General features: G+C 41.7%; 2 protein-coding genes across 15 annotated transcripts in view; one reads left to right on the forward strand and one right to left on the reverse strand.

Moving 5' to 3' along the window:
* Window positions 1-13,813, reverse strand: part of MTHFD1 (methylenetetrahydrofolate dehydrogenase, cyclohydrolase and formyltetrahydrofolate synthetase 1) — a 60,340-nt gene extending 46,527 nt beyond the window's left edge. For all 3 annotated transcript variants that reach the window (XM_061156886.1, XM_061156885.1, XM_061156884.1), the window contains exon 1: window positions 13,681-13,813. In XM_061156886.1, the coding sequence (XP_061012869.1) occupies window positions 13,681-13,721 (41 nt within the window). In that variant the 5' untranslated portion in view covers window positions 13,722-13,813. The remainder of the gene's footprint in view (window positions 1-13,680) is intronic.
* A 97-nt stretch (window positions 13,814-13,910) lies between these two features.
* LOC133066129 (coiled-coil domain-containing protein 170-like) overlaps window positions 13,911-26,944 on the forward strand; it is a 39,880-nt gene continuing 26,846 nt past the window's right edge. For 2 of the 12 annotated variants that reach the window (XM_061156896.1, XM_061156897.1), the window contains exons 1-3: window positions 14,109-16,000; window positions 17,508-17,587; window positions 21,649-21,983. In XM_061156896.1, the coding sequence (XP_061012879.1) occupies window positions 21,843-21,983 (141 nt within the window). In that variant the 5' untranslated portion in view covers window positions 14,109-16,000; window positions 17,508-17,587; window positions 21,649-21,842. The other 10 variants (XM_061156902.1, XM_061156900.1, XM_061156891.1 and 7 more) reach the window with 9 other exon arrangements.

A 26,944-nucleotide genomic window follows, 5' to 3' on the forward strand; every position in this document is an offset into this window, starting at 1 on the left:
CCAGAGTGGTTTCTCCTGCAGGAGGATCAGAAGTGCTGCCCAGGTTGCTGCAGAGAACAAGTCTCCGCTCCTTCTTCTCCCCTTCCTTCCCGCCAACCACTGTCATAACTAACACCAAGTGCCAGGCAGAGGCTTCTACTGGTTCTCCTTACCCCTCCCCACCCAAACAAAACCCACAGTGGGGAAGGGAGTCCTAGGAGGGGTAGGTATTTTTTTAAAAAAAAGCAATTCCTAGCACAATGTGAGACAGTAAGGTGAACCAACAGTGAAAAGACACATCTGAGACTCTCAATAACCCCCTGCGGTAGGCAAGGGAGAAAAAGTGTTCTTATTCCTGCTCACAGATGCAGACACAGGTGCTAAGCAGTCAGCATAAAATTAACAGGTGCCTTTCCCAGGGCCACTTTACAGAAAGAACAACAGGTGCAAAAGGCCCCCAGTGGGTAAATGAGGTCCAAGAGGAAGCAGTAATCAAATCAGGTAGACACATTATTCTGAATGTGATGGGAAGCCATTCGAGGGTTTTCAGTGGGGCTGACGTGATGGAACTCACTTTAAAAACAAAACAAAACAAAACTTTTTGGCTGGTCCCTGCAACATGTGGGATCCCAGTTCCCCAACCTGGGATGGAACCCTCACTCTCACTGGAACTGAAGCATCTAGACCACCAGGGAAGTCCTCAGCCTTACATTTTTAAAGGATTATTCTGGCTGCTGAATTGGGAAGATGCCCAAGGGGGAAAGGTGAGAATCAAGGACATCAGGAAGAAGTTACAGCAACTGTAAAATCCAGGCCAGAGGTGGTGGTAGCTTGGATTGTGGTATCAATGGTAAGCTGGCAAGAAGTACATATTCCAGATATACAAAACATGAAACACAGAGAAAATACTAGGAATACAGATGATTCTGAGATTTGGGGGGGGGGGGGGGGTTGTGAGATGGAGCTGGAAAGACTAGTGGCTACAAATATTTTAAGGACAGGGCAGATTTCACACTGATACAGTGAATTTATTTACCAAATCTTATAAGGATTCTAGAACAAGTAAGCATTTGAAACCCAAGGAAAGAATCTAGGGACAAATAAAAATAATACTTAAACTCAGCAGGTAGTAAGCTGTAGCAACCCAGTACTACAAGGCAGTTTAGGTGGAAAATGTTGTTTCAGCCCAGGAAGTTAAGAGCAAAGAATAAAATGTTCTTTATTTTCTACGCTATAATTTAAATGGGTCTAAGTGTGCAATTTTTTTCCCCGAAAAGAAATTATAGCTTGAGATCACTTATACTGCCTCCCTTAAACTTTTTCTAAGAAGCAGGATCATTTTAAAATTTGCAGGGATATTCTTCCAACTACAAAGCTCTGTTGAAAAGCTAACACTTAGGCCTCTTTATGAGACATGACCAGAATACCAATGAGAGAGTCTAACATGTACATAAACCACAGTCAGCAAGAACTAGATAGCACAGAACACTAAAGCATCAGGTGGAAAATCTTCTGCCCTGGGTGGGCGGTGGGGGGGGAAGAAATTAAGATAGCTGTAATTAGGTCTCCGTAAGTCCCTTAAAATTTTTTTTCCTGCCTGGCTTTCTTGTTTGGCCAGAAACTGAAGTACCTTAAAATGAAAAGTGGAAAAACAAACCCAAGTGCCAGGTATGTCTGAAGTTGAGACTATAAAAGAAAAAGACGGAGAGAAAAATTAACGCTTCCTCCCTTGTCTACCTTTATTTTAGGGTCATAAAGCTGTGATGAATTAAACAGGGGGAAGCCCTTTACTTTTTATAGCTCATTTTTAGGAAGTTTAAATGTATAATGGAATAACGTTTGAATCACTGAAGCTTCCGACATCAACAGAAACTTCCTTGATTGCAGATACCTCTCATTTCTATCCATGGCCCTGCAAGTTACATCACCCTGGTAAAAATTTTGAGAGCAAAGCGAGGCAAAAGTGGGCATATGGAGAAACATCCCTGATCCCTGAATAGAACTACACTTGCTGGTCACACCATCTTCCAGCAACATACCTTAAAATCTAAGGGAAGACATATCTCAATCTTGATGTAGGAAAAGTCAGAACTGGAGTGCTACTGACGCTAGCAGGCCAAAGGAGCAGTAAACCATTGAAGTCTTTCTGGCCCTGAAGGACAGTATCTAGTCCTGAGCCAAGAGTCAGAGCCAATTAAACATGAACAGACACAGATGCAGTTTAACCAAGTTACTAGTGGCATCTAGTGGGTAGATGCAATTACATAGCCTACAACACCCAGCACAAAGCGTAGCAAAGAATTACCCAGCCTTCACGGCTGAGAAACTCTGCTGCTGGCCAGTAAAATGCAATGTTCGGGGTTACCTTTTCTTTCTAAGCTGCAAAAATCAAGGTGGAATCATTTACAGCTCAACCTGTCAAAATCTGTTTGAATCTCTATGGATCTGCATGACTTATCAGTTTTTTTCCAAGTTGACTTCTCCCACATCCAGGTGTCAAAGAGCCTAGTTAATAAAAGTCAAAGGTGTACATCCCTACAGAATCCTATTACCCTTGAACAGTCCTAGGCAGAGTCTAACATCCCTAAACAGTCATCTAGATCTCTTGCCTCAAGTCTTGTACAATTACTCTTGAAAAAATCCATTACAAACTCCAACTCATTCTGTTTCACCGGAGGGCCCATTTTTAAATTTTGGACACTTTATGCCTGAGGAAAAAAAGTACTGCCAAAATATAACCCTAACAAAGACATTTCAACAGAAGCTATAGGTAGGAAAAGGAGGCAGAAAAGGATATTTAGCTACATAAATCTACATGATGGAAAAAAAGCTGCCTAGTGAACAAACACTGAAATGTAATACAGGCTTAGAGGAATTGGCAAATAATCCTTAAAAGGTCCATAGAATAGGCCTTCAGTAGCTGATCAGAGAAAAAGCAAGAACATTCATCAACATGCAGGGCTATTCTAAACAAGGACACACAATTCTCTTGTGTGTAAATTACTCTTGTGCAATAAAACACAAATGTCTGATTTTATTTGCTTTATTTTCATTTTGTTCATTTGTGGTTTTATTTTTCACTGGAGCTCTCATATTGCTAAAAAAGTCTTCAAATTTTTTGGAAAAACTTAACATGTAGTTCCTTGTAAAAACAATTGAGGCCACCTAGTGTTCCAAGAAAGGAATACACTTCAAATTCCAAGTTAGTTTAATTGAATTAAATTAAATATTTTCCTTGTTAAAGAACATATTTGCAAACGATGTGACTGACAAGGGCCTAACTTCCAAAATATACAAACAACTCATACAACTCAGTAACAACAACAAAAAACAATGCAATTAAAAAAGGGGAAGAAGACCTAGACATTTCTGTAAGGAAGACACACAGATGATCAATAGGCACATGAAAAGATGCTCAACGTTGCTAATTACAGAGACGCAAATCAAAACTACACTGAGATATCACATCATGCTAGTCAGAAGGGCCATCATCAAAAAGTACAATAAATGCTGGAAAGGGTGTGGAGAAAAGGGAACCCTCCTACATTGTTGGTGGGAATGTAATAAACTGGTGCAGCCACTATGGAAAACAGGGTGGAGGTTCCTCTAGAAACTAAAAATAGAGTTGCCATGTGATGAAGCAATCCCATTCCTGGGTAGATATCCAATGTGTGTGTTAGTCACTCAGTCGTGTCCGACTCTGCGACCCCATGGATGGTAGCCCACCAGGCTCTTCTGTCCCTGGGGATTCTCTAGGCAAGAATACTGGAGTGGGTTGCCATTTCCTTCTCCAGGAAGATATCCAGAAGAAACTATAATTTAAAAAGATATACATGCACCCAGAATCTGCCTGCAATGTGAGAAACCCAGGTTTGATCCCTGGGTCAGGAAGATCCCCTGGAGAGGGGAATGGCAACCCCGCCCGACCCCCCCACCCCACCCAGTGTTCTTGCCTGGAGAATCCCACAGACAGAGGAGCTTGGTGGGCTACAGTCCATGGGGTCGCAAAGAGTCAGACACAACTGAGCAACTACACTTTCATTGTTCATAGCAACGCTATTCACACTAGCCAAGATATGAAAACAGCCTAAATGCCCATCAGCAAGTGTAGAGATAAAGAAGATGTGATACATACACACAATGGAATACTGTCCAGCCGTAAAAAAGAATGAAATAACGCCGTTTGCAACAACATGGATGGACCTAGAGATTACACTAAATCAGAAAGAGAAAGACAAATGTCATGATATCACTTATACGTGGCATCTAAAACATGATACAAATGAACTTATCTACAAAACAGAAACAGACTCACAGACATAGAGAAGAGACTTGTGGGTGCCAAGGCAGGGCAGGTGGGGGAGGGATGGACTGGGAGTTTGGGAGTAGCAGATGCAAACTATTATATATATAGAATGGATAAACAAGATCCTACTGTACAGCACAGGGAACTATAATCAGTACCCTGCGATAAACCATTATGGAAAAGAATATGAAGAAGGATGAGTATGTGTATGTATATATATATACACATACATAACTGAATCACTTTGCTATACAGCAGAAACTAACATAACACTGTAAATCAACTATACTTCAATAAAATAAGTGTAAAAATAATTACCTTCTTGTTGATACATCATTTTTAGTGATAAATAATATCAAGCACTACATTTTATCAATGAACACCAGTACTTTTTTATTATGTTTAAGAACAAAATATTTACAATGATAATAATTTTACGCAAATATTTACTAAACTTGACAGGTACCTCAAACATATATTTGAAAACTTAATGTGAATCTATTTTATGCTCCAATGAAAATTTATAATGTAAAATTCTTCCATCCAATTCTCTCAAACTCTTTCAAAGACCCAAGGGAACGGTGACTTGCCTGATACTTACGACATGCAAACAGCTAACTGGTGTAAAGTTCTAATAAACCTCCAAATTCTCAGTGAGCATCAAGGTCATCATTAATCCATATACGCAGTGACAAAATAAATGCTTTTGAGGTCTCCAGATCAGGGTTTATGGATCTCAACATGACTGACATTTAGGCCGGATAATTCTATGTTGTGGGGACATCCTGTGCATTGCAGGATGCTCAGCAGCATCCCTTGCTTCTCCCTCTAGATGCCACCAGGACACAGCCACTCTCCATATGACAAGCAAAAATGTCTCCAGACATGTCCAAATGTGGCCATGGAAGGAGGGATAAAACTGCCACCATTTAAGAACCACTGATCTAGAGGAAACAAATGGAGCTGCAAACTAGACTGAATTGGTGGAGAAAGGCTTCATAAAGGACTTCCCTGGCAGCTCAGTCAGTAAAGAATCCACCTGCAATGCAGGAGACCTGGCTTCGATCCCTGGGTTGGGAAGATCCCCTGAAGGAGAGCATGGCAACCCACTCCAGTAGTCTGGCCCGGAGAATTCCATGGACAGAGGAGCCTGGCAGGCTGCAGTCCATGGGGTTGCAAAGAGGTGGACACAACTGAGTTTCATAAAAGATAGAATTTTAGAAGCAGACTAAAAGTACATTAGCATTAGAGAAAGGTCACACAGAGAAGCACTGTCAGAGAGGGTGCACACCACCAGACACAGTCCCACCTTTCCCCCTGCCCTCACACAGGAGTGGGGGCAGCTTCTTCTCAGACCCATCCAACAAACTGGTGATGCTGGATCAGAGAGTACAGTACTGCTGGACTTTATATGTCCTTTCAAAATGTCAGGTGTCCAGATTCTTATGTGTACTTACACACTAATGTGTTGGGAAGTAATCCGATTTTTAAAAAATAAATCTGTAAGCCTAACGAAACACAACTACATCTGGCCTCCAGGGTACCATTCTGTAATCCTCAGCCGGCAGCAAGAGTTATGAGACATGATGGAGTAGCCACAAGTCTCAGGATCTGCAAGCAAGGGCCCAACACCCAGAATTAGTACTATTTCAGGACTATCTAACCACAGATCTGAATGTCAGAGCGGATGACATTCAGCAGGCCTCTGGGTCAGCATCCGAGGGGAATGTGGAAAGAGTGTAGAAAATACTGGGGTCTCCACCTGGAGAAGAGGAGAGGCCAACAGCTCTTAGCTGAGAAAAGGCTCACAGAGACCTGGCCTTTCTGCTTTTAGAGACGAAAGGACAGTCTTAGGTAGGAACGGCTTAGGTCCAAAAGGCTGATTAACCTACTAAGCAGGGGTCAACATCCAAAGGAAAAATCATTTAAATCACGCAAGGCGGTGAAGCCTCCTCTCCATAACACTGGCAGGATCATGGCCCCACCTCCTTCAAATCTTTGCCTAGAAGTCCCTTTTACAATGAATCTGAGGTTAATTTCCATATTCAAAATTATAATCCCTGTGAATCAGAAGTCTTCCCCTCTTCCCTGCTTTGGTTTTGAAAGGCTTTGGCAAAACCTTTAACAAAAACACTCCCTGTGTCCTGAGGCGCATCAAGCATCAGCAACCCAAAGTTGTACCTCTCCTGCCCAAGCTTGAAGGCAAGAACTTTTCAGCAAGGGAGAAAAAAAAAAGTTTAGCTAACAAAGGACGGTGGTTTGACTTGTCTTCAAACTGTCAAAAATGACTGTGACTTTGAAAATGATTCTCTGAGGTGACTGATTCATTCATCTCTTAAAAGGGAGAGCCAAATCTAGCCAGTAAAAGATTGCAATTCCTTTTAGCAAGCAAATAGAAAGTCCTTGGAGAGGAAGGAAAATACACTGATGAGGGTCTGCCACTAGCTTTAGAACTCTTGGTCAAACAAGTCACTTCCGGCTGCAGTTTCATAAACTGCAACATGGAGGGAGTGGTGACCTGGGTGGCAGAGAAACCCTGACTGTGGCATGGTTAGCTGCCCTCTCCCTCAAGGTCAAAGGTTTACAGGGTGCCAGGAGCCACCTTATGGGAAATCATCGAGGTGGGGGACACTGCACAAAGCAGAGATGCGATTGTTAGGGGAAGCACAGTGATTGAAACCGCCCGCCCTGGCCAGGCACCATAGTAACCATTTGCATGAGTTGCTTTATGACAGGAGATCCTGACAAGGAATACGGAACTAATAAGCCACCACCAACCTGAAGAGTTCGGGAAAGGTCAAAAGGAGACACCGCGTGTCTGTCCACTTCCCAGAATCCCTCTCGCTAGCATCCATCTTGGCTGAGCGATGCGTGCGCCACCAGGAAAGACTGAATTAGAATGATTGGCCAAAGACTACCCAGAAACTAATCCCGTCACCATAAAACCCGAGACTGTGAGCCACGCGGCAGAGCAGTTCTCCTGGATTCCCTTACCCTCCGGCTCTCCACCCGGGTGCCCTTTCCAATAAAATCTCTTGCTTTGTCAGCATGTGTCTCCTCGGACAATTCATTTCCGAGTGTTAGACAAGAGCCCAGTTTCGGGCCCTGGAAGGGGTCCCCCTTCCTGCAACACGATGGCGTTCTGCCCTGTGGATCGGATGTCAGAGGGTACAGCTGTAACCAGAGAAGCACAAAGGACTTCTTCAGAGAACCTCACATACTTGTTTAATCCTCTCGGCAACCTCAGGAGATAAACACCATCATCATCGCCCCCACTACGCAGAAGTGGAAAGTGAGGCTGACTGACTTGCCCAAAGCCACACAAGGCTGTTACCTTTACCCTATCCAGCCTCTCCAGGAGTCAGCTGGAGAAGGGAGCCTGTTCCCTCCACTCCAGGGACCCTCCTCTGTGCCAGGCCAGCCTGACAGCCCTTCTTCCAGAGGCTTCTTCATGCAAATGGGGATATAAACAGGGACTAGTACCTCTACTCAGAGCCCCTTGTCCAAATTCCAATCTGCCTTATCACCACCCTCCTGGTGGGTGAGGACAGACATGTATTCTTGGATGATAAGCCCTAGTCAAGATTTTGGCTGGTGCCATGGCCACGTAAATGGCTGCCAATCCAGACTGCCACAGTCCACCTACAACACACCCAACAGCCTGACTGGGTGGCCTAGTGAAGACCCAGTGGAAGGTCACACTTTCAGGAACTCCTGCTTGCTCTCCTGCACAGGCTCTCAGACTCAAGGGTTAAGGTTGATAGTCACGGTTCCATGGAACTTCCAAAAGGCCCACACTCTGGAACTCATTACAGGTAAGTCTTTTCAAGCACAAAAAGGCCTACGGGTACTTTATCTGCAGGACAAAATGAAAAGCTTATCAATTTCACTGTGGTGAACTCTTTTTACAGAAAATAGTTCTTCTAGCCCTGTAGCTAAACATATAACCAAGGTTCCATTTTATCTTTGAATAGTAGCATACATTCTAATTTTAAGGCTCAAGATGATAAACCAGTGGCCACAGATACAGCTTGGATAAATACAAACCACCATCTGTTTATTCAACATGTACTAAGTACCAATTTATTGTAACTTAACTATGTGTCAAGCACTGCTCTAAATGCTCTACAATGACCCATTTAACAATCCTATGAATTAGGTGACCAACATACAGATGAGGGGGCTTCCCAGGTGGCATTAGTGGCATTTGAAAAGAACCCACCTGCCAATGCAGGAGACATGAGATGCAGGTTCAATCCCTGAGTTGGGAAGATCCCCTGGAGGAGGGCATGGCAACCCACTCCAGTATTCTTGCCTGGAGAATCCCGTGGACAGAGGAGCCTGGTGGGCTACAGTCCATAGGGTTGCAAAGAGTCAGATAGAATTGAAGTGACTTAGGCACACACGCATACAGATGAGGATGCTAAGGCAGTAGGTAAACTAAGTCACCCAGTGATCTTGGAGGGAGCACACCGTGACCAGCTCTGTGGATTCCTCCCACAGGAATCTGTGTTATCGACACATCAACAGGCTCAGCTCCACCCACAACTCAGAGCACCTTCTCTTGATGGCCTGACTAGCGGCAAACCATCTGTCTCTTCACAACCGGCCTTTCTAGAAAGAAGGCTTAATCAAGAGACTTAATCAATCCCTCCAGGGAAGTAACAGCCTCAACTGCAGAAGGAAAGGTCAAACAAATTGTATAACACTCCATCAGCCCCCTTTGAAAAGCGAATGGTGGTTCGCCTCTGGTCTAAAAGCTGTTATCAGGGTAGTCCTGACACTATTTTCCACCCTCTGTATCATTTCTTTAGGAGTTCCTCCCTGAAGCCAGGGGGCGCTCTCACCACCAAGGTCAGTGCGCTTTCACTCAGCCTCCCCACTCACCTTCAGCTTCTCTCAGGCCATCATGGCTGACCGACCCCAGGACAGTCATTTCATAATAACTGGCGAGGTCATAGGTCCATGGCACAGGCTGTGTTTCTGGTGAAGAATCCTCTTCTCCGTAACACTGGCAGGCTCATGGCCCCGCCTCATTCGAACCTTTGCCCATAGGTTCCTCTTAGACTCTCATGTTCAAAATTACAAACCCCATACCCCCATGCCTCAGAAATCGCCATCCCCTTCCCTGCACCGGTTTTCTCTTTGGCACTTCTTGCTACCTCACACCCTGCTTTAACGATTTTTACCATCTCCATCTCCCCATCAGGACACAAATTCTATTGGGGTAGGGATGCGGGCTGTCTTGATGACTATTATACTCTTGTGGCTTTGAAGAGTGCCTGGCAGATAGGAGGCACACAGATATTTATTGAATGAATAAATATCCCCAAAGACACCTTTGTCCCTAACCCTCAGATCTCCCCCAGTGTTCAAATCCAGGCTATAACCTTGGAAACTCCCCTAAGGAAGAAATGGAAGTGTTCCTTCCAAAGAGACACAACTCGCCAACAGATCCAGGTTTCCCACAAGCAGAGAAGACATCTGGAATGATGAACTCTGCCCAGTCCTGGCTACCAGAAAGATAGAAAGGGAGAAGTAAAAGTAGACAAAAGTTTAGGATGGCCTTCTCAGCAGAATGGGAGGCATGGCAATGAGAGGAAGAAAAAAAAAAAGAAAAAAAAGCTTATGAAATTCCTTTTAAAGTAATAAGCACTTGACAGTGAGAAACACCATGTACTGGGTGAAGACCCTGATTCTAAATCAGCCTCTGCCATTAACCAGTCGAGCAACCTTTGGCCAAACCACATCACTTTTCTTGCCTCAACTATTTCCTCAGCTGCAGGACAGGATGGGTATGAACTCTATTTTAGAGAATGTCTCACCATGGGATTCTTGGTCTGCCCCATTCTTCCTCCCCCTTCAAAGAAGAAAGGAAAGTGTTATAATTCAAACACTACATCAGGGCAGAATCTGCCCAGGGAACTTGACATTTTGCAAGTTTGTCCTGAGAGAGACTCAACAGTTGGTGGCAACCAAGAAATCCGACCTGCAAATTTGGGGAATGAGGAACCCTTCTCCTGGACCCCAGGAACCCTGGCTGCACTTACCTTTCCTCTGAAGAGTGTCCCTGGCCCAGGAAAAGAGGAAGGGTAGGGACACCCTGCAGCCCAACCAGCTCAAGCTCTAAGACCCACCACCTTCTTGTTCAGGACGCCCCCCTGGGCCATAGCCAAGAGTCCAAGGCCTGCTACAACCTCAGCAGGAGGTTGTGGAGCTGAGGGACTGCATTACTGCATGAACCAAGCAGGCTGTCCCCCCTCTACAGCTTCTCCTCTCTGAGGAACTGTGAGCTCTACCTGCTCCTGGATTCAAGCTCTCCATGAAAGTCGAGGTGCCATGGCTGCATCTGAAAGAGCCATTTTATGAGTACATTAAAGAAAAATCCTCTGTAAGCAGAGTCCTTAGCCTTAGTGCTTGTTTATGAATTGTATTAGTCGGAACGATCAGATTGCTCAACCATGGGGCATTGTAAAAGGTCAGCAATGTGACTTCTGAGCAGACGAGGGAAAGGAATCCTTCCAGTATCTGGAACAGTCATTTCCAGATCACTGCCATACTCCTCTTCAACTATGAAACTTGGACTTAAGAGTTAAAGCGAAGTCACTCTGTCGTATCCAACTCTTTGTGATCCCAGGGACTGTAGCCTACAAGGTTCCTCCATCCATGGGATTCTCCAGGCAAGAATACTGGAGTGGGTTGCCATTTCCTTCTCCAGGAGATCTTCCCGACCCAGGGATTGAACCTGGGTCTCCTACATTGCAAGCAGACGATTTTACCATCTGAGCCACCAGGGAAGCTCAACTTAAGAGTTAAGGGTTTAGATAAGTGGTTTTCAACTTTCAAGATGCATTGGAATCACAGGATGAGCTTTTAAAAGATTTTTAAAATATTGAGTCCAGTGGTTCATTGCTAGCAACTACAATTAAATCAGTCTAGTGTTGGTACCAAGCATGGAATGCATATGTGCACGTGCTCAGTTGCTCAGTCATGTCCTACTCTTGTGACCTCATAGATTGTAGCCCACCAGGCTCCTCTGTCCATGGAATTTCCCAGGCAAAAATACTGGAGTGGGTTGCCATTTTCTCCTCCAGGGGAGCTTACTGACCCAGGGATTGAACCCGCTCACATACCTGCACGTGCACAAAACTATCTTGGAAAAGATTGACAATTTCTACTAAAACTGTTCATATATGTGTCTTATTACTCCGCAATTCTACTCTTAGGGATCTAACCAACAGAAATGTATATATGTTCCACCAAAAGACATGTAAAAGAATGCTCATATTCAGTATTCATAATCAACCAAAACGAGAAACCAAAACGTACGCAAATAAGTAAATAGTGGCATATTCACATAGAATACAAAACAGCTATGAGAGTTAATGACCTACAGCTACAGGTAACGAAATAATTTCAGAAATACAAGGTTGACTGAAAGAAACCAGAAGACTTTATACTACATGATGTCGTTTATATAAAGATCAAAAACAAGCAACACTAACCTGCAGTGTTGGAAGTATTACCTTTATTGGAGGGTGTTGATGAGATGGGAGGGAGAGAGGAGTTTCTGGAGTGCCAACAATGTTATTTCTCGCTGAGTGCTACTGAAGTTTAGCAGTGAAAAACTCATTGAGCTATATACCTATGACAGGTGCACTTTTTTGTACATGTTCCTATGTAAATTAAAAGAAATAACAAAAACAAAAAGCTCCCCAAGTGATTTTACTGTGCAGTTTATGTTGAGAACCACTGAAATAGGTCTCAAGGCAACTACCACTGTCAAAAAGATAATGAATCAATCACTTCTGTATACATTAACTAATTACCAATTGTTAACAGCTAACATGTATTGAACTCTTACTCTGTACCAGGAACAGTTCTAAATTCTCTTCAGTTAGAAACTCATTCAATTCTCTTAATAATTCAACAGCCTAGATATTATCTTTATTTTACATTTGAGAAAGTTTTGGCACAGAGAGGTTAGCCAATTCGCTTAATACTAAAAAAACTAGTAAGGAGTGAAAGAAGGTTTCCAGGTGTTTTGGATATAGACAGAAATAAGACGATGCACATATCTTCCCTTATGGAGCTTACAAACATAATTAATTTGCTCTCTACTCAAACCAAAACATATCCAGTGAGTACCTATTCTCAGTAGCCTGCCTAAATTCTCTCTTCAGTCTCTCTAAAATGAAGATTTTATCAAGAAATGCCTCTGATTAAGGGAGTGGGTTTGAATATAAGCAACCAAACAAAAAAGATCAAGCACAAGCAATGCAATTTAGAAGCAATGCAGAAAAGAGCTCAAATGTTAAGTATTGTGATATCTAATCCAGAAGTTCGGGGTTCCTCCTCACCACTGTGAAAGACTCACCATCATCTAAATTACATCTCACCTTCTTTGTTCACCTCTATCATTATGGCCAAAGGTGGGTTTCAGCATCAGTGATTGTATAATTTGCTCAAAAACCTGTACACACAAAATTAGGGCTTCATGGGGCAATTATTGCTGCCAGCTGCAGCTGTTACTAAATAACTGGTGAAGTTCAAGGTCCCAAGAAAAACCTGCAGGTGTATCACACAAAATGTATCCTTCCCTCTTCTACTTTCATCTCTCTACCTCACTCCACTCAGGTCAACTCTCAAAACAAAAAGCTGCCAGGTGTTACTCCTAGGGAATTAAGGCTGGCAATCATATCCACTAATTAAGCATCCAGATTTCCCCATAGAGTAGAAATGGCAGAGGTCAAAAGGAATGTAAAATATCGTCAGGACTCAAGAGCCAAAGCAGAAAGTAACTCTAGGGTCAGGACACAGGAGATAGCTGTTAGAGGAGCATGAAATTGAGGGGAAGAGAAATGTTTATTAGATTTCACTTAGCAAATGATGACTCTGGTGTAGTAGGAAAAAGCTATGATCCTGGATGGAGACCCTCTGACACTAATCAGCCTGGTAAACTTGTAAAGTCTTGCTACCTCATTAATCTCAGTCTCCTCCCCTCCAAATTACGGGAGAAGGGAAGTAACTGGATTTCTGAGTGGGATGCTGCAGGCAACCTAAACTACTCCTCTGGCAGCTGCACTTCTGGGAGAATAATTCCCGGGCTGAGGAAGAGAACTTGTCCCAGAAGCATAGGAGCCAACAGGCACGGCCAGCAGGTACCCAATCTACAAACGCAGATCATGTCCGGGGCGCCTTTTTTTGGTTGCAGAGACCTAGTCTTCAGGTTTGAGGGGTTCAAGACAACGTCTTCGCTACCCACTCCGCTGGCCTGACTCTTGCGCTACAAGTCTCCCTCCCGCAAAAAAAAAAAAGTCCTATGAACTTGCACACCCTGCTCACAGTCCTCGCCTGCAACCCAACACGTCCTAACAACAATGACAGGTGCTTACGCGGAGACCACCTTCCCGTTCAGGATTTCCGCCGGCGCCATGACCTTTAAAAGTCCGCCGCCCACAATGGACACCAACAAAATCGAGGTTCGACTCTCTCCACTGCAGCGCGGGACAGCCCAACACACGTGCTTAGCGACCGCCCAGGCCGACCCTTCTACTGCGCCTGCGCCCCTCCACCCACCCCAACGGATGAGGACGCGCGTGCGCAGTCCAGACGGACAGAGGCCCCTTAGGCAGCTTAGAGCTGAGGAGTAGCGGGTCTGAAGTGCCGCGGGAATATGAGGGAACGCTGTGTAGACTGGATGGAGGACATGATTGGCTGCTGGAAGGTGTTTTTTTTTTTTTTCCAGAATGCGCCATCGTGTAGGCGGGGATCCAGCTGAATTGGGAATCAGCCTAGAATCCAGACCGTAGGTGGCCGGGCAGGGGGCGGAGTCGAGGCCCTGGGTAGCGGGAGACCAGTTTGGCGGGCGCGGGAGGGAAGCGCCGGCTGAGGGCGTGGAACCTCTGCTGGAGGGTTCTGACCCGGTTCCCGCGTAGGGAGCTTGGAGGCGCCGGTCTGGCTCGCAGCGGATAGACCTGCGGAGTGTGGGGCGGCGTCCGGCGTTCTCGCACCCCCGGGCATTTCCCCCCCACCCCCACCCCGGCGTGATCAGACTGGGGTCGCGGTCCCCACCCTGATACTGAATCGGAGTGTCTGGGTGGCGCCCCTGACTGCTTTTCAAGTCTTCTCAGGCGAATCTGATGCTTGGCAAAGGTTGAAGCCTAGCCCACGGTTTCAGACCCGCGTAGCTGGAGCGCCGTGTTGGCTCCCTCAGGGTCCGGGTAACCCCCCAGGACAGCCACTGCAGGGAGGGTGGTCAGCTTTGCAAGTCTAGGTTTTATCAGATGCCCCCACACAGATCTGGGGTTGGAGAACGGACATGGGCCTTGCAAAACTGGTTGGCCTTGTGACCTCAAGGGCGGACACTCCTCGCTGTTGGAAGGCAACTGGGATGTTTATAAGGACGAGTCCTGCAAATTTCTGATTGGTTCCAGAATTGTCCCACAGATACTAAAGTACGCAAATGCTGAAGTCCGTTATAAAATAACAGAGTAGTATTTATGTATAACCTAAGCATATACTCCTGGCCAAATTACATCATCTGTAGATTACTGATACCGTGTAAATGCTATATAAATAGGTGCTGGTATGCTGCAAATTCAGACTTTGCTTTTGGGAACTTTATGGAACTTTTAAAATTTTGACCAGGATTGACTGACTGAGCAAGTGGAACCCAAAGATACTAGAGGGCCAACTATATAATAACCTAAAAAATGTCAGGACCTCTGAAGGCTTACCGTTACGTTATGTTCCATGTGAACAACAGAGATTAAGAGAAAAATATGTTCCCTGTAAATTACGGGTAGTGAAAGTTTTGTGTTTATAATGCCAAATAGATATTGACTGCAACTGTCTGGTTTGCTGAGAAAGATGACATAAACCCCGAATTGCAGATTGAGGAATAGACTTTGAAGGATAACTTTTTCAAAACTGCATAGCTGTTGCTGGAATAGGGACCAAAACTGATTGTTTAAAATATGTTGCCTTTGCCACTTTAACAGCCTGGTTTTCAACTATGATATCTCTGTGTGACCTGTACAATTCATTCACTGAGCAAATAGTTATTGAGTGGCTACTGTGTCAACAACAAAGAGACACTGCTCTAGGTGCTAGGGATACCACGGTGAACCAATTAATCTCCCCCCCCCCCCATCCCCACTTCCCAGCTAATATTCTGGGAGTCAACGGTCAGTTAAAGAAATATGTACTCTAATTTTAGGTATTGAGACATACCATGTTTTACAGATAGGCAAGCTAAGAGGATAGGGAATGGTGGTGGGAGGCAGGAGAGTGCTGTTTTAGAAATGTGTTAAGAGGAAATTCCCTCTGGGGAACCTGAGGTGCGGAAACCTGAATGAAGAGAGGAAGTTAGGGTATAAGAGAAAAAAGCAAGGATTTGGTTTGAGCAACTGAAAAGGTGAAGTTCCATTACTGAGCTAAAATAAGTTTTTAGATGCATCTTAAATGTCTGATATTTATATAAATGAGATCTGTGATATTTAAATCCATGAAATTGGAAGTGTGCCCAATACATGAATGAGTGTAGGTAGAGAGATGACTGAAGGCTGATACCTAGGACACTTCAGTGTTTAGAATTCAAGGAGATATGAGGAAAAACCAGAAAGGAATACTGAAAAGAGTCCAGCGTGTTATGAGAAAAACTTTGACAGCATGCGGCCTTAGAAGACAAGAAAGTGTTTCACAGGAAAAGAGGTAACTAATTCTTCCAAATATATTGCAGGTTGGTCAAATGTGATAAAGACTGAGAATGGATCATTTCACAGAGAATAAAAAGATAAAATATTTTTATTCAAATGCTGTTAATGGCAGTTGCTTGAAAAAATGTGTGTCCTTTCTGCAGAAGTTCCATTTTTACAAAATACTGAGGGTTATTTGAGAATATCTATCAAAACTTTAATGTTCGCTTTCTTTGATCTTATAAGTCCACTTCTAGAAATTTATCCTAGAGTAATAAGTACATGTATACACAAAGATATATGTGTAAGAGTGTTCCTCAAAGCATCAATTTCAATAGCAAAAAGCAAATCTCATCAGGATGGATGAAGTTGTTAAACAATAGGTATACATCTATAGATGCTGTGTAAGATAGCTTTCACAAATTATTAAATCATCAAGGCAGGTTATCCAGTAAAATGTGTAATATGATTTATATTAATATATTCAAAGCAGACTGTCTTTGATTACGTTATCAAAAATGACCCTTCACTTAGCTACTTGTTACTATCACGATAGCCTATTTTATTCACAGCATTTATCACTATCTAAAATGATTTCATTTATTTATTTAGTTGTTTGCTATCTTTTTTTTTCCACCAGAATTTCAGCTTTATTAGAAATTTCCTGTCTTGTTCATGGTTGTTTCTGCTGCTTCATGATGTAATTTTTAAAATCTAGTTTTAGAGGAAAAAAAGGATATTTCTAATTTTCCTGGTTTAGTTATTAACTATTACTCTCATACTTATTAATACTACTTATTTTAGCCCTCAGTTCAGTTCAGTTCAGTTGCTCAGTCGTGTCCAACTCTTTGCAACCCTATGAACCGCAGCACGCCAGGCCTCCCTGTCCATCACCTCATTTTTATTCACACTAGGATTACCTGTGTAGATTTTTAAAAATATTTATGCTTAGACCCCACTGTAAACCAATTAAGTCAGAACTTGGGGTAGTGTCAGAGTATCAGTATTTTTTGAAGTTGTCTTTGAGATTTTAATGGGTGGACAGGACTGAGAACCACTAGATTAGATGACATTTGAAGAATAATTGTAGTGATTCTAGTATCAAGAATATGTAATAGGGATATGCTTTCTTAGAATACCAGTTTTTCAAACAAATCATATTTTGCTTTTACTACATTCCATAGTAGATGGAATCATCATTTTTCTCCTCCTTTCAAAGTACTTCTTTCTTGATGAGGTATAGGTGTTTGACCTATTCCAAGAATTTCACAAAATAAAGACCCAAAATATGAATTTCCCCTTTGCTGGAATGTTTACTTTTGGTTGAATCACTTTCCTAAGAGTTTGTTAAGTTCTCTCATGCTTGATGAAGCCACTTTATGTTTTTCACTTCATTAATTAGGGAAATAAAGACTCAGAGGCCTTACTTTATCACTTTAGGAGGTCCCTTTACTATTCCCTTGACCTCTGTGATGCGTTGACCTAGCAACAGCTCCTTTGATGTACAAACATTCTTTTGACAGGGCAGCCCCTCATATTGAACAATTCAGATTTCTTCTGGGAACTGAACTTGGAGTTGGAATTTTCTCTTGTGCCTGATATGGTAAACATTTATGGTTTTTACTTTCCACTAAATGAAGCATAGCCTACTGTATTTTTCTAATGTGAGTACTGATAAATCTTATGAATGTTGTAAAAGAATTCAGTAGTTATGTACAGACCTAAAATCATAGAATAATTGTGTCATATGGCTGTATTTTATTTTTCACTTCAGACTTCTATTGTATTTTTATTATATTTTTGTAAGGTAAATTTGGAAGAACAGTATTATCACTTATATGAGTTAACTTTGTATTTAAGAGTGGTGTTTTGTTTTGTTTTGTTTTTTTTCCTGTTGGGTTCTTTAGTTGTTCAATCTGTATTTTTTGGGGCCTAGTATGGAATGATAGAGATAAACCAGAAATAGATTCTGCTCTTAATGTATCTTTAATATAGTAGGAGAGATCAGATTTTTACCTCATACAATACTGAATGAGATAACAATCAAAGGAAACATATAGATCATATACTCTTAAGAATTAGGAAGAGAGATTATCCTTACCTTGCATGAATCAAGGAAGGAGATGGTACTTGAGATACTATAAGATCAGTTCATGCTTCTGGGAATATATTTTGGCTCACATAGTAGCTTGTTTCTTAGAAGCAATATAAATGAAACGCGTAAGTTGTTTTTAATAGAGCATAAAATTCATAAAATGGTAAATAAAAATTAAAGCAGAGGATAGATTCTTAAGAAGATCTTTGTCTCCAGTATGATCCTTGTTCCAGGACTGAGGAGCAGTTTATTCTTCCTTTTCAGTTCACCAAAACTTAAGTCAGTTCAGTTCAGTTCAGTCGCTCAGTTGTGTCCGACTCTTTGCAACACCATGGACTGCAGCACGCCAGGCCTCCCTGTCCATCGCAACTCTTAGGGTTTACTCAAACTCACGTCCATTGAGTCACTGATACCATCCAGGCATCTCATCCTCTGTCGTCTCCTTCTCCTCCCGCCTTCAATCTTTCCCAGCATCAGGGTCTTTTCCAATGAGTCAGTTCTTTGCATCAGGTGGCCAAAGTATTGGAGTTTCAGCTTCAACATCAGTCCTTCCAATGAATATTCAGGACTCATTTCCTTTAGGATGGACTGGTTGGACCTCCTTGCAGTCCAAGAGACTCTCAAGAGTCTTCTCCAACACCACAGTTCAAAAGCATCAATTCTTTGGTGCTCAGCTTTCTTTATAGTCCAACTCTCACATCCATACATGACTACTGGAAAAACCATAGCTTTGACTAGACGGACCTTTGTTGGCAAAGGAATGTCTTTGCTTTTTAATATGCTGTCTAGGTGGGTCATAATTTTTCTTCCAAGGAGCAAGCATCTTTTAATTTCATGGCTGCAGTCACCGTTTGCAATGATTTTGGAGCCCAGAAAAACAAAGTCTGTCACTGTTTCCCCAGGTATTTGCCATGAAATGATGGGACTGGATGCCATGATCTGGGTTTTCTGAATGTTGAGCTTTAAGCCAACTTTTTCACTCTCCTCTTTCACTTTCATCAAGAGGCTCTTTAGTTCTTCTTCACTTTCTGCCATGAGGGTGGTGTCATCTGCTGTCAGAGAACGTTTCACAAGAGGATTCCTGTGTGCTGTTTTCTGTCTCTCATAAATCCTCTGTTCCTTATCAGTTCCTGGTAACAGGAACAAGTGGAACGGCACGCTGCTCCCAGGACTGAGGTCATAGGATGAGACACGTGCATGGATTTCCTTCAGTAAACATTCTCCTTATGACAAAACTGCTTAGTCACGACCCTCTTTCTTGAAATATGGATTTTCTGACCTTATGACCATTGTTAATTCCTTGTTCCCTTGATAACGGTTGCTGTACATTTGGTTTTCTGATATTTATCATTGTTGAAAGAACTTCCTTGTACAACAGCCTATATATACTCACAGAAAGATCATTAAAATACCCTTGCTCCACCAGAGACTTGGGTCCCCATGTCTTTCTTTCTCTCTCTCTCCCTCCGGCTAATTCTCTGGAGCGTGGAAACCTGCCGAGCTCACTCTCCTGCCCGGGCTTTCAAGACCTCTTCGAGAGGGTGCCCTGTGCCTCCATGGGTACAAGCCCTCTCCTAGGGCTTTATTGGTTCTCTGCGTAACCCAGGGAATATTAGCTTCTTTCTCTTTCACTTTCTTATCATTGACTCTGGACCACCAGGTTCCAGTTCATTAAAGGACCCCAACAGTCTGCATATCTGAGGTTACTGATATTTCTCCCGGCAATCTTGATTTGAGCTTGTGCTTCCTCCAGCCCAGCGTTTCTCATGATGTATTCTGCATATAAGTTAAATAAGCAACATGACAATATATAGCCTTGATGTACTTCTTTCCCTATTTGGAACTCGTCTGTTGTTTCATGTCCAGTTCTAACTGTTGCTTCCTGACCTGAATACAGATTTCTCAAAAGGCAGGTCAGGTGGTCTGGTATTCCCATAGAAGGATTTTCCAGAGTTTGTTGTGGTCCACACAGTCAAAGGCTTTGACATAGTCGATAAAGCAGAAGTAGATGTTTTTCTGGAACTCTCTTGCTTTTTGATGATCCAACAGATGTTGGCAATTTGATCTCTGGTTCCTCTGCCTTTTCTAAATCCATCTTGAACACCTGGAAGTTCATGGTTCACATATTGTTGAAGCATGGCTTGGAGAATTTTGAACATTACTTTGCTAGGATGTGAGATGAGTGCAATTGTGTGGTAGTTTGAGTGTTCTTTGGCATTGCCTTTCTTTGGGATTGGAATGAAAACTGACTTTTTCCAGTCCTGTGGCCACTGCTGAGTTTTCCAAATTTGCTGGCGTGTTGAGTGCAGCACTTTCACAGCATCACCTTTTAGGATTTGAAATAGTTCAACTGGAATTCCATCACCTCCATTAGCTTTGTTCGTAGTGATGCTTCCTAAGGCCCACTTGACTTCACATGCCAGGATGTCTGGCTGTAGGTTGATGATCACACCATCATGATTATCTGGGTCTTGAAGGTCTTTTTTGTATAGTTCTGTGTATTCTTGCCACCTCTTATTAATATCTTCTGCTTCTGTTAGGTCTATACCATTTCTGTCATTTATTGTGCCCATCTTGCATGAAATGTTCCCTTGGTATCTCTAATTTTCTTGAAGAAATCTCTAGACTTTCCAATTCTATTGTTTGCCTCTGTTTCTTTGCACTGATCACTGAGGAAGGTGTTCTTTAAGTCTATTCTTTGGTTCTTAGAAAAGGAATTGATATAGTAATGATTTTAAGTATCAAATAATTAAAATGAGGAAGAGACTAAAGTTTCATTAGAGATATTTGTTCTTTAATAATTGTCTTCAGTATTAATAAATCTAGAATAGATTAATAGAGGAGTTTCAAAATAGATTTCCAGGGTTAGTAAAGAAAACCAGGGCTTTATACTTTCAGCTCAGTGTTCTTCAGCTCACACCCTCCTGATTTTTTTTGTTCTTATAAACATTCCTCTCATTCTGGAACTGTTCCATTTTCTGAGAGATACCACCAGCAAAGGAAACTCGTACCCTATTTGCATGCAGCCCTTCCAGTGCACAGTTTCTAAATGCCACATTTCCCCCACTAGAGTTCATTCTCTGATCTTAAAAAAGAAATCTCCATCTTATTGCTTAATAAAATATATGGATAATAATTTGGAAGATGTCTTTCTTCTATTTCTCTTATTGAGAAGAAAGATAATACATGAATTGAACTGGGTAGGGAAAATGGATTTAAGGCAGTATTGAGTTCTTAGGAAATTGAATTTATAAAATTCATAATGTGAGGTTACATTTTATGTTCCTCTGGGACAGAAAGCACTATGAGCTATCACATGTTACATTAACTCATTTTAGATGCTAGCTTTTGACTGAATCTTGAGGGTTATAGTTATATTTCCTACAGATTAAGAAATTGAAAATGAAGGAAATTTGCAAGTCAGTTATCTAAAGATATGATTTACAAGTAGTGTTTAAATATGATATTATAACTGCACATGTGTATATCAGCAGGTTATTTTCAACCAGTTATTATTTAAGCACTGTTTTGATACTGCTGTTAGAAACTAGATATGTCTTATCTCCAAGCTACAGGTTCAGTGGGCAGCTTCTTCTGTTTTCTGGCTAAACTGTAAGGATCTGACGTGGAACCTTTGCAGAGACATTGTTGTGGACGCTGGCCAGACCTCAGCATCTTTTCCTGACCACTCTATGAAAACTCTTCTTGGAAGCACCTTGGTTCACCATTAGTAGATCTGGTTCATGCTTCTTTTATCTCCAGCATGTCAAGCCCTTTCCAGTTTTTAAGCCACTCAAATCCAGGGAAGCTGGCTAATGCCCAAAGCAAAGGGCCCCGCAAGGCTAAGCCGTTGGAAGTAAAAAAAAATTTATCAGCTTACACATCTCGGAAAAATAGTTCAGGGGTGAGTTGTACTCTGGCATTTATTTAATTTTTTCCATCCTCAGGAGGAAGAGGTAAAACAGCCTCTTGTATAAGCGAGAGCTAGCAGAAAGGAAAATTCGGTTCTGTTTGCCCCCTTGCCTGTGGAGCACCTTTCCAATGCATGATGCAAGACATGAGTCAAAGATCTCACTTCTAGTTCCTGACTTAACTCTAGAACAAGCAGCAGTGAAACTTCTGAATCTAATGGAACTTCAAAGTGAATTTTACCTTATTTTTTCCTTTTTGGTGATTCTGATATTTCACCAAGACCCACAATCCCAAAACAATATACAAAATAGACTATAAAGGGCCTCTGAGTTAATTTGATCCAACTCTATCATTTTGCAGATTAGCAAACTGAACACTGGAAAGAGGCCACAGTGATTTAAGGGCAGAACTGAGTAGTCTGACTCATTACCTTTCTGTTGTCCCATATTACCCCCTTGATATACAGTCTTGTTTTATTAGGGCTGGACCCTGATGAGACTGTTTCTGGAAATTAAATACCCTCTTGGATCAGATGATATTTTTAAGACCATTAGACAGATCCATCTATTATTTAGCTTGTAACTCCTAGGAGGTGAAGTCTGAGCTGTGGGGTAAGGATGGGGGCTTAGGGGATTGGTTTATTTCCATCCACTATTGTCTTTAAATGAGAATAATTAGCCTAGTTTCTTCCCTAGGAAAGGAAATGTATTACATTAAAAGTAAATAAGTCAACAGATGAATGGATAAAGAAAATGTGATATATGTGTTCTTTAAAAAGAATATTCTTCAGCCTTTAAAAAAAAGGAAATCCTGCCATCTTCAATAACATAGATGAACCTGCAGGACATTATACTTAGTGAAATAAGCCGAACAAAGACTAATACTACATGATCTCACTTATATGTAAAATCTAAAACAAACTTATAGAAGCAGAGAGTGGAATGGTGATTTCCTGAGGTGGTGGGAAGAGGGAAATGAGGAGATGTTGGTCAAAGGGTACATTAGTTATGCAAGATGAATAAGTTCTGGAGATCTAATGTTCAGCAATGTGACTATAGTTAACAATACTGAATTGTATACTTGAAACTGCCAAAAGTTTAGATCTTAAATGTTCTCATCACAAAAAAAAAAAAAAATGATAACTGTGTTAGGTGATGGATATGTTAATTAGCTTGATTGTAAAGATTATTTCACAATGTATACAAATATCAAAACATTGTTTTAATTTTCAACTATACGTCTATGAAGATGGGGAAAAAAAGTAACTGATACAATGAAGAAGGACATTGTTCTACAATTTCTAACTCCTTTCAAGTGCATAAATGCTCATAAATCCCTCTAGGAATATAAAAACTTGTTTTACCATTTTTAACAAATTTTAACACCATAAAATATATATTTAAATATTGGTACATTATGAAGTTTATATTAATAAAATTTTCTCATTAGCATGTCCTCATTTAACTATGAACTTTATTTTAAATCAATTATAAAACAAAATGCTTGAGTTTGTAACAAGTTTAAAAATAGCATGTTTTAAAAAAAAAATAGTATGTTTTCTTTGGGACTGTGTGTGTATGTTAGTTGCTCAGTAGTGTATGACTCTTTGCGATCCCATGGACTGTAGCCCGCCATGCTTTTCTGTCCATGGGATTCTCCCAGCATGGATACTGGAGTAGCATGCCATTTCCTACTCCAGGGGCTCTTCCCTACCCAGGTATCAAACCTATCTATTACAGCTCCTTCATTGACAGGTGGAGACAGATTCTTTATCACTAGCGCCACCTGGGAGTGAAGTGAAGTGAAAGTCGCTCAGCAATGTCGAACTGTTTGCGACCCCAGGGACTATACAGTTCATGGAGTTCTCCAGGCCAGAATACTGGAGTGGGTAGCCTTTTCCTTCTCCAGGGGATCGTCCCAACCCAGGGATCGAACCCAGGTCTCCCGCATTGCGGGCAGGTTCCTTACCTGCTGAGCTACGTGGGAAACCAGTGCCACCTGGGAAGCCCTATGGAAAAGTATAGAGACTAATACACCAGGTACCTACATTGCGTACTTAAATTTGACATTTCCCTCCAAATTTGCTTTAGTTCTTTTAAGAAAATAAAACTTCACTGATAAAATTGAAGACCACTTTGTAACCTCTCATCCTTCTCCAGTCTTGGGTTGCATGCATGTGTGCATGCTGAGACACTTCAGTAGTGTCCAGTTCTTTGCCAACCTATGGACTGTATAGCATGCCAGGCTCCTCTGTCCATAGGATTCTCCAGGCAAGAATACTGGAGTGGGTTGCCATGCCCTTCTCCAAGGGATCTTCCCAACCCAGGGATCGAACCTGCATCTCTTACGTCTTGTGCATTGGCAAGCGCGTTCTACTCTAGCGCCACATGGGAAGCCCCTCTTGGGGTGGGTAATATAAATAAATTTAACAGTACAATCAGACATCAGCCAGTAAGAATCTTTGCCACTCTTAGCTCTAGGGCAGGTCCTGGGGCCTCTGGCATTAGTCATCTTGGTAAGGGAAGTGAGTGGATTCAGGGTCTGGGGTGGTGAGAGATGAGGGCATTAGGGTAGCTACTATTACAAGTCTGTGTGAAAGTACTGCTGGACCATCCTGGACCTTTTTTTTTTTTCTTTTCAGAGATAATTTCTGAAGTAAGTATATAGCCTTTGTGTCCATGTTTTTAATGTTTCAGTTCAATTCAGTCACTCAGTCGTGTCTGACTCTTTGCGACCCCATGAATTGCAGCAAGCCAGGCCTCCCTGTCAGTCACCAACTCCTGGAGTTTACCCAAACTCATGTCCATTTAGTCGGTGATGCCATCCAGCCATCTCATGCTCTGTTGTCCCCTTCCCCTCCTGCCCCCAATCCCTCCCAGCATCAGGGTCTTTTCCAATGAGTCAACTCTTCGCATGAGGTGGCCAAAGTATTGGAGTTTCAGTTTCAGCATCAGTCCTCCCAGTGAACACCCAGAACTGATCTCCTTTAGGATGGACTGGTTGGATCTCCTTGCAGTCCAAGGGACTCTCAAGAGTCTTCTCCAACACCACAGTTCAAAAGCATCAATTCTTCGGTGCTCAGCTTTCTTCACAGTCCATCTCTCACATCTATACATGACCACTGGAAAAATGTTTAGATATATGTGAATGCTTCTTATATTGTTTTGGCCATTTTAAAAATTACATTAATGATATTCTACTAAACCTAACTTTCTACCTTGCTATTTGCACTCAGTCTTTTTGTTGTTCAGTTGCTCAGTCATGTCCAACTCTTTGCAACCCCATGGACTGTAGCATGCTAGGCTTCCCTGTCCTTCATTATCTCCCAGAGCTTGCTCAAACTCATGTCCATTGAGTCAGTGATGCCATCCAACCATCTCATCGTCTGTCATCCTTTTGTCCTCCTGCCTTCAATCTTTCCCAGCATTAGGGTCTTTTCCAGTGAGTCAGCTCTTTGCATCAGGTGACTGAAGTATTGGAGCTTCAGCTTACATCAGTCCTTCCAATGAACACCCAGGACTGATCTCCTTTAGGATTGACTGGTTGGATCTCCTTGCAGTCCAAGGGACTTTCAAGAGTCTTCTGCAACACCGCAGTTCAAAAGCATCAATTCTTCAGCTCTTAGCCTTATGTGGGTATTTTCTGTTTGTTTGTTTTTTGGTGGTCTTTTTTTGTTTTATGTAATGGACTTTTTTTTTTTTTTTTAATGGAGTATAGCTGCTTTATGATGCTGTGTTAGTTTCTTTGTATAGTGAAGTGAATCAGCTATATGTATGCATATATCCACTCCCTCTTGGACCTTCCTCGTACCCTCTGCTCCTGCCATCCCATTCATCTAAGTCACCACACAGAGCACCCAAGCTTAGCTCACTGCTATACAGTAGGTTCCCACTAATATCTACTTTATACATGGCTATGCACACATGTCAATCCCAATCTCTCAATTCATCCCCTACCCTGCCAATGTTCATGTATCTGTTTTCTATGTCTGTGTCTATTCCTGCCCTGAAAAGAGGTTATGTTTTTGAGAGTAGTTTTTTTTATTCATATAAATTTAGTCTGTGCATGAAAATTCCTGCATAGAATTCCATTACAAATTATGTTACTATATCAATTTTTATGGTTTAGTTTTTTATTGTATAAGCAAGCTTCAGTGAGCTTCATATACAGCTTCATATACAGCATGCCTCTTTGTTCATTTCTTCTAAACTATGAAATAAAAGAATTTGAAAGAACTTGGCTATAAAAATTAATTGCAGGTTGAATGTTTCTTATTTTTATAAATAAAAGCCTAATTGAACATAATGGTTACTGTTTTTTCTTTTTATTATTGGTGTTTGAAATCTTAGCGATATTGTGATGTATTAAATAAGAATTTAGCACATTTTAATCAGTTTGCTCTTTTGTTTTATATCTCAGATACATTGTCAAGTTAATCATGCTTAGTTTGTGGTGCAATATCATCTTTCTATTCAGGGCTACTCTCGCTTTACTTTTTCTCCATCTCCATTTCTGTCTCATCTAATATATTTGATGTATGTCTTTGGATATATATGCATCTTTTAAAAAATGTAGTTTTGTTTTGTGAATGAATTTTTAAAAATATGTCATATGTAGAAAAGAACTATAAAATGTATATGCACAGGTTAGGTAATAAAACAAATACCTATAAACCCACCACCCAATATCTTAAAGCACTCCAGTACCTTAGAAGCTTCCTCTTTGCCCCTTACTAACTGAATCCCTTTATTCCTACCTACACTTAAAAATAGTGGGTATTTTGAGTTTTATATCAATCATTCTCTTGCTTTTCTTCCTAGTTCTGGCACTTATGTAAGAATCCCTAATAAATATTAATTTATGTTTAAAAGTTTGTTTAATGTAATTACACTGTTTTTGTCTTTCTGTTACTTCTTTCACTTCATGAGATTTGTGTCATTCTGTGTGCAGTTA

Source organism: Dama dama, chromosome 12 (assembly GCF_033118175.1).
Source record: "Dama dama isolate Ldn47 chromosome 12, ASM3311817v1, whole genome shotgun sequence".
Classification (NCBI taxonomy): Eukaryota; Metazoa; Chordata; class Mammalia; order Artiodactyla; family Cervidae; genus Dama; species Dama dama.